Below are 8,803 nucleotides of genomic sequence, written 5' to 3'. Positions count from 1 at the left end.
AAAAATATCTAGTTATTCTCCCCCTCCTCTCAGCCTCCTCAACTGAGCCTTCTCTCAAGCCCCCCCATGGAGCCTTCCCTCTGGCCCTCCCCTTCCTTCAGGCTTTTTACTCCCTCACCCTTTCTTTCTCTTTCTGCCTCTGTCTCTCTCTGTCTTTGTCTCTCTGTCTCTCTCTCTCCCTCTCTCTATATATGTAAAATGTATATATACGTATAATATATAACTATATATTATAAATATAAGTATGTAGTTACACCCCCTTCCTTTTAGGCTCCCCTACTGAGCCTTGCCTTAGGCCCTCCCCTTCCTTCAGGCTTTCTAGGCCCTCATCCCTTTTCTCTGTCTCTGTTTCTCTCTCTCTCTGTCTCTCCCCCTCCCTCCCTCCCTCCCTCCCTCCCTCCCTCCCTCCCTCTCTCTCTCTCTCTCTCTCTCTCTCTCTCTCTCTCTCTGTCTCTCTCTCTCTCTCTCTGTCTCTCTCTCTCTCTCTTTCTCTCTCATGTATATATAGGTATGACATATAACTAGATATTATATATATCATTTTATAGGTACACACCCCTCTCTTAAGGCTCCCCTACTGAGCCTTCCCTCAGGCCCTCCCCTTCCTTCAAGTTTCCCAGTCCCTCAGCCCTTCTCTCTGTCTCTTTCTCTACATATATATGTTATGTATATATAGATATTACATAAAACTTATATATATATATAAGTATACATTCATATCCCCCTCCTTTTAGGCTCCTCCATGGAGATTTCCCTTAGGCCCTCCAATTCCTTCAGGCTTCCTAGTCCCTCATCCTCTTTCTCTCTCTCTCTCTCCACATAACACACATATATACATACATACATATATAATGTATATAAAGATGTAACATATATGTTTTATATATATAAGTATATAGTTATACCCTCCTTTTTTCTGGCTTCCTCTTAGAGCCTTCCCTCAGGCCCTCCCATTCCTTCAGGCTTTCTAATCCCTCATCCCCTCAATATATATAAATAGATATTCATAAATATAGATATACATAATGTAAATGTAGATATAACATATAAATATATATTATTTATATAACTATATAGTTATACCCCTTTCTACTCAAGCTCCCCGACTGAGCCTTCCATCAGGCCTTCCCCTTCCTTCAGGCTTACCAGTCCCTCATCCCCTCTCTGTCTCACTTTCTCTGTCTGTCTCTCTCTATATATGTTATGTATATATAGACATTACATACAACTATATATTACATATATAATTATATAACTATAAAGTCATACCCCCCTCGTTTCTGGGTCACCCATGGAGCCTGTCCTCAGGCCCTCCACTTCCTTCAGGCTTCCTAGTCCCTCATCCCCTCAATATATATAAATAGATATTCATAAATATAGATATACATAATGTATATATAGATATAACATGTAAGTATATGTTATTTATATAACTATATAGTTATACCCCCTTTTACTCAGGCTCCCATACTGAGCCTTCCATCAGGCTTCTCAGTCCCTCATCCCCTCTCTGTCTCTCTCTGTCTGTCTACATATATGTGTTATGTATATATACATATTACATGAAACTATATATTACATATATAATTGTATAACTATACAGTCATAACCCCCTTGTTTCTGGCTCCCTCATGGAGCCTTTCCTCAGGCCCTCCACTTCCTTCAGGCTTCCTAGTCCCTCATCCTTTCAACATATATGTTTTTGTGTGTGTGGATAAATAAAAAAAAAATATATATATATATATATATATATATATATATATACATTCATAATATATATAGGTATAGATAGAAAGATATAACATACAAGTATATGTTATTTATATAACTATATAGTTGTATCCCCTCCCTAAGCCTCCCCTATTGAGCCTTCCATCAGGCCCTCCCCTTCCTTCAGGCTTCCTAGTCCCTCATCCCCTCAATATATATAAATAGATATTCATAAATATAGATATACATAATGTATATATAGATATAACATGTAAGTATATGTTATTTATATAACTATATAGTTATACCCCCTTTTACTCAGGCTCCCATACTGAGCCTTCCATCAGGCTTCTCAGTCCCTCATCCCCTCTCTGTCTCTCTCTGTCTGTCTACATATATGTGTTATGTATATATACATATTACATGAAACTATATATTACATATATAATTGTATAACTATACAGTCATAACCCCCTTGTTTCTGGCTCCCTCATGGAGCCTTTCCTCAGGCCCTCCACTTCCTTCAGGCTTCCTAGTCCCTCATCCTTTCAACATATATGTTTTTGTGTGTGTGGATAAATAAAAAAAAATATATATATATATATATATATACATTCATAATATATATAGGTATAGATAGAAAGATATAACATACAAGTATATGTTATTTATATAACTATATAGTTGTATCCCCTCCCTAAGCCTCCCCTATTGAGCCTTCCATCAGGCCCTCCCCTTCCTTCAGGCTTCCTAGTCTTCATCCTTTCTCTCCCTATATACAGAATGTATATATGTAGACATAACATATATGGTATTTATATAACTATATAGGTATACCCCTCTCTTCTCAGGCTCCCCTACTGAGCCTTCTGTTAGGCCTTCCCCTTCCTTCAGGCTTCCCAGGTGGTCATCCTCTGTGTGTGTGTGTGTGTGTGTCTCTCTCTCTCTCTGTCTATATATGTATATATAGGTTATGTATATATAGATATTACATAAAACTATATGTTATACATATATAATTGTATAACTATACAGTCATAACTCCCTCGTTTCTGGCTCCCTCATGGAGGCTGTCCTCAGGCCCTCCACTTCCTTCAGGTTTCCTAGTCCCTCATCCTCTTTCTGTCTCTTTCTCTCTCTCTCTCTCTTTCTCTCCACATAACACACATATATACATACATACATATATAATGTATATAAAGATATAACATATATGTTTTATATATATAAGTATATAGTTATACCCTCCTTTTTTCTGGTTTCCCCTTAGAGCCTTCCCTCAGGCCCTCCCATTCCTTCAGGCTTTCTAATCCCTCATCCCCTCAATATATATAAATAGATATTCATAAATATACATATACATAATGTAAATGTAGATATAACATATAAGTATATCTTATTTATATAACTATATTGTTATACCCCTTTCTACTCAAGCTCCCCGACTGAGCCTTCCATCAGGCCTTCCCCTTCCTTCAGGCTTACCAGTCCCTCATCCCCTCTCTGTCTCACTTTCTCTGTCTGTCTCTCTCTATATATGTTATATATATATAGACATTACATACAACTATATATTACATATATAATTATATAACTATAAAGTCATACCCCCCTCGTTTCTGGGTCACCCATGGAGCCTGTCCTCAGGCCCTCCACTTCCTTCAGGCTTCCTAGTCCCTCATCCCCTCAATATATATAAATAGATATTCATAAATATAGATATACATAATGTATATATAGATATAACATGTAAGTATATGTTATTTATATAACTATATAGTTATACCCCCTTTTACTCAGGCTCCCATACTGAGCCTTCCATCAGGCTTCTCAGTCCCTCATCCCCTCTCTGTCTCTCTCTGTCTGTCTACATATATGTGTTATGTATATATACATATTACATGAAACTATATATTACATATATAATTGTATAACTATACAGTCATAACCCCCTTGTTTCTGGCTCCCTCATGGAGCCTTTCCTCAGGCCCTCCACTTCCTTCAGGCTTCCTAGTCCCTCATCCTTTCAATATATATGTTTTTGTGTGTGTGTATAAATAAATAAATAAATAAATATATATATATATATATATATATATATATATATATATATATATATATATATATATATATATATATATATATATATATATATATTATATATATATACATTCATAATATATATAGGTATAAATAGAAAGATATAACATACAAGTATATGTTATTTATATAACTATATAGTTGTATCCCCTCCCTAAGCCTCCCCTATTGAGCCTTCCATCAGGCCCTCCCCTTCCTTCAGGCTTCCTAGTCTTCATCCTTTCTCTCCCTATATAGATATACAGAATGTATATATGTAGACATAACATATATGGTATTTATATAACTATATAGGTATACCCCTCTTTTCTCAGGCTTCCCTACTGAGCCTTCTGTTAGGCCCTCCCCTTCCTTCAGGCTTCCCAGGTGGTCATCCTCTGTGTGTGTGTGTGTGTGTGTCTCTCTCTCTGTCTCTATATGTATATATATATGTTATGTATATATAGATATTACATAAAACTATATGTTATACATATATAATTGTATAACTATACAGTCATAACCCCCTTGTTTCTGGCTCCCTCATGGAGCCTGTCCTCAGGCCCTCCCCTTCCTTCAGGTTTCCTAGTTCCTTATCCCCTCATTATATAGATATACATGTTATATAGATTTAACATATAAGTATATGTTATTTATATATATGTAAGTATATAGTTATATCCATCTCTCTCAGGCTCCCCTTTCTGAGCCTTCCCTCAGGCTCTGCCCTCCATTAAGGTTTTCCAGGCCCTCAGCCCCTCTCTTTCTATATATATATATATATATATATATATATATATATATATATATACATACACACACACACACACACACACACACACTTATACCCCCCAGTCTTCCTGAGCCTTCTCTCAGGCCCCACCATGGAGCCTTCCCTCCGGCCCTCCTCTTCCTTCAGGCTTCTCAGTCCCTCATCCCCTGTCTCTCTCTTTCTCTCTCTCTCTATATATGTATAACTATAACTGTATGTTATATATATATATATAATTATGTGCTTACACCCCTGTCTCCTCAGGCTCCCCTACTGAGTGTTCCCTTAGGCCCCTCCTTTCTGGATTTTTAGTTCCTTGTCCCCTCTCTCTCTTTCATCATATATATATATATATATATATATATATATATATATATATATATATATTTATATACACACACACACACACACACACACACACATATATATATATATATACACATATATAAGTATATGTTATTATATATATATATTTATTTATTAACTATAACTATATGGCTATCTCCCAGCCAAGAAATCTACAACTGGAAGAGGAGAGGAGGGTCTTGTGATCCTATAGCAAGATAATATACTGATCTACTGATATCCCAGAAAAGTTAACCTATGCAGAAGGAAGCCTCCAGCTCTTTGCCTTAATTCTTTATTAAGGTACCAAAATGGAAGCTCTTGGGAATGGTTTGCCTTTGTGTCTATGTCCAGGGCCCGGCCTACACCAGGCCCAAGGGTCGCACCAGTTGGAAAAATCTGGATGCTCTCAGTGAAATTCTGGAAACCTCCTCTAAGTGATTTGTGATTATAGACATCATGGGGCAGCACCCCTTTTTCCCCTGGAGAGGCTTGGTACGCCACAGCTTGATCAGTGCCTTCGGGCCTAGGATCTCAGCTGCTTGGTACTCTCCAGCCCAGTCCTCAGCCCAAAGGCCAAGTGCAAGGTCCTGGGGTGGAGGCTTGCAGGCAGCCTGAGAGGAGTGCACTGAGCTGAGGAGCCCATCGGGAAGATGGCTTTCTGGGGGCTAGGGGCAGTGAGCGGAATTGGCGCCCAGATGCGTGTTTGGAGCCACTTCCTCCACTCCTTAATAGCGCCTCCCTCAGCCCCTCCCCCCGCCCCTTCCTCAGCCCCTCCCCCCCAGGGAGGTTTGTTACGGGAAAGCTGTTGGCGTTCGGAGAGCGCCAGAAACACGAGGCCCTATTGGAGGATTCTTCCACCGTATAGCTGTCAAAGACGGTGAGATAGGCGGGCAACTGGACCTATGAGGAAGCGGCAGGTCAACGGCCAGCCAATCACTGCGTCTTCTATCGAACGACTCAACAATGAGTTACTTAGCGCCATCCGAATGAGTCGGAGAGTCCTGGCGTTGAGCGAGCAGTAGCCGCCGAGCCTCTGGGCCGGAAGGTCCCTCGGCGCGCGGCTCTTCTCGGCGAAGCCCTGGGCTGCCTTCTCCCTCTGTTGGACCCCTGGACCAGCACCTGGTCCGTAGGGCCTGAGGAGAGGGAGGACTGGGAGGCTCAAGGGGAGGCGGGGAGACCGGGGAAGGGCAAGGATTGAGGGAACCCGGCTTGTAGACCTGAGTGGAGACAGGCCTGAGGCAACGAGGGACTAGGAGACCTGAGGAGAGGGGGGCCTGAGGGGACTAGGAAATGGGAATCCTGAAGAAAGATGGGGCCTGAGGAAAGGCTCAATGGGAGAGCCCTGGGGCAAGGCCCAATAGGGGGTCTGAAGGGAGGCGGGTTTTCTAAGCCAAGGCAGTCTCTAATGTGTCTTTTTTTGTAGGTGCTGGTGATCCCAGGGACCAACATGGAGAGGCAGTTCCATTTTTCCCGGCTGAAAGGTACAGAGCTGTCCAGGGAATGCTATGGGGAGCTTGGTTTGGTAGTCCAGATCAGGAGGCAGGCCTAGGGAAGAGAGGATGGGGCTGGTGGAGGGCCAGTCTTACCAGGGAGTTGGGGGGGGGGGGGAAGGGTTGCCCATGGGCCCACTGGGCCCTTCTTAGTTCCTAACCATGGGAGTCTACTGATTCCCTCATCTTGTAAAGTAATCTGGGTAAGTGAGGAGGGTTGTCATAAGGCTCCCTCAAGGCAGTTCCACAGGCCTGTATTGGAAGCAGTCAACTCTGCATTCAAATCTTGCCTCTACTGCATTGATTGAGTGACCACTGGGTAACCTTGTCCCCTCAGGCCCCCTGTCCCCTTAGGCTTCCCAGTCCATAATCTTCCTCAAGAAAGTCCCCCCCCTCCAGTGCAGTTTCCCTCAGCCCCCCCCCCCCCACAGAACCTTCCCTCAGGCCCCCTCATCAAGTTTTCCTCAGGCCTCCTTCCCTTCATGCTTACCAGGCCCTCATCCCCTGAGCCCCACTGTCCCTTTAGGATTCCCAGTCCACGGTTCCCTGCCCCCCCTCAGCAGCCTCCATTCCAATCTCCCTTTATTCCCTTTTTCCCCTCAGACCCCCCACAGAACATTCCCTCAGGGGAATTCCATTGGGGGGGCATGGAACCCTCCCTCAGGCTTTCAGGTCCTCAGCCCCTCAGGCCCCCTGTCCATAGTCTCCCTCAAATCCCCCCCAGTACGGTTTCCTTTCATAACCTTCCTTCCCTCAGCCCCCCCCCCCCATGAAACCTTCCCTTAGGCCAGGCCCTTCCCCCAGGGAGTCCTCTCTCAGGCCTCCCCCCACTCCTCAGGCTTCCCAGTCCATAATCTCCCTCAAGAAAGTCCCCCCCCTCCAGTGCAGTTTCCCTCAGGCCCCCCCCCCAACCACAGAACCTTCCCTCAGGCCCCCTCATCAAGTTTTCCTCAGGCCTCCTTCCCTTCATGCTTACCAGGCCCTCATCCCCTGAGCCCCACTGTCCCTTTAGGATTCCCAGTCCACGGTTCCCTGCCCCCCTCAGCAGCCTCCATTCCAATCTCCCTTTATTCCCTTTTTCCCCTCAGACCCCCCACAGAACATTCCCTCAGGGGAATTCCATTGGGGGGGCATGGAACCCTCCCTCAGGCTTTCAGGTCCTCAGCCCCTCAGGCCCCCTGTCCATAGTCTCCCTCAAATCCCCCCCAGTACGGTTTCCTTTCATAACCTTCCTTCCCTCAGCCCCCCCCCCCCCCCATGAAACCTTCCCTTAGGCCAGGCCCTTCCCCCAGGGAGTCCTCTCTCAGGCCTCCCCCCACTCCTCAGGCTTCCCAGTCCATAATCTCCCTCAAGAAAGTCCCCCCCCTCCAGTGCAGTTTCCCTCAGGCCCCCCCCCCAACCACAGAACCTTCCCTCAGGCCCCCTCATCAAGTTTTCCTCAGGCCTCCTTCCCTTCATGCTTACCAGGCCCTCATCCCCTGAGCCCCACTGTCCCTTTAGGATTCCCAGTCCACGGTTCCCTGCCCCCCTCAGCAGCCTCCATTCTAATCTCCCTTTATTCCCTTTTCCCCCTCAGACCCCCCACAGAACATTCCCTCAGGGGAATTCCATTGGGGGGGCATAGAACCCTTCCACAGGCTTTCAGGTCTTCATCCCCTTAGGCTTCCCTGTCCATAGTCTCCCTCAAGTCCCCCCCAGTACAGTTTCCTTTCATAACCTCCCTTCCCTCAGCCCCCTCCCCCATGGAACCTTCCCTCAGGCCTTTCCCCCTGGGAGTCCTCTCTCAGGCCTCCCCCCCCCTCCTCAAGCTTCCCAGTCCATAATCTCCCTCAAGTGCCCCCCCAGTGCAGTTTCCTTTAATAATCCCCTTCCCTCAGTCAGCCCCACAGAGCCTTCCCTCAGGCCCCCTTCATAGAGACCTCTCTCAGGCCCCATCCCCAGACTTACCAGGCCTCATCCCCTCAGGCCCCCTGTCCCCTTAGGCTTCCCAGTCCATAGTCTCCTTGCAGGGCCCCCCTTCAAGTCCAGTTTCCCTTCATACCCTTTTCTCAAGCCCCCCCCCCCCAATCTGGCCCTCTCTCAGACCTCCCCTCTCAGGTTTACCAGGCCCTCATCCCTTAAAGCCTCTTGTCCCCTTAGGCTTCCCAGTCCATAGTCTCCTTGCAGGGCCCCCCTTCAAGTCCAGTTTCCCTTCATACCCTTTTCTCAAGCCCCCCCCCCAATCTGGCCCTCTCTCAGACCTCCCCTCTCAGGTTTACCAGGCCCTCATCCCTTAAAGCCTCTTGTCCCCTTAGGCTTCCCAGTCCATAGTCCCCCTATGCCCTCAACACCCCCCAGTCCAATGTCCCTTCATATCCTTTTTCCTCCTCAGGCTCCCCCACAGAGCCTTCCCTCAGGCCCCCCC

General features: G+C 45.6%; 1 protein-coding gene across 2 annotated transcripts in view; it reads left to right on the top strand.

Annotated features, from left to right (window-relative positions):
• Positions 1 to 5,946: 5,946 nt before the first annotated feature.
• TEX11 (testis expressed 11) overlaps positions 5,947 to 8,803 on the top strand; it is a 133,549-nt gene continuing 130,692 nt past the window's right edge. For both annotated transcript variants that reach the window (XM_074277463.1, XM_074277462.1), the window contains exons 1-2: positions 5,947 to 6,031; positions 6,333 to 6,390. In XM_074277463.1, coding sequence (XP_074133564.1) covers positions 6,357 to 6,390 — 34 coding nt within the window. In that variant the 5' untranslated portion in view covers positions 5,947 to 6,031; positions 6,333 to 6,356. The remainder of the gene's footprint in view (positions 6,032 to 6,332; positions 6,391 to 8,803) is intronic.

The sequence above is a fragment of the Sminthopsis crassicaudata genome, chromosome X (genome assembly GCF_048593235.1).
Source record: "Sminthopsis crassicaudata isolate SCR6 chromosome X, ASM4859323v1, whole genome shotgun sequence".
NCBI classification, from domain to species: Eukaryota; Metazoa; Chordata; class Mammalia; order Dasyuromorphia; family Dasyuridae; genus Sminthopsis; species Sminthopsis crassicaudata.
This window is presented reverse-complemented; position numbering and strand designations above follow the sequence as displayed.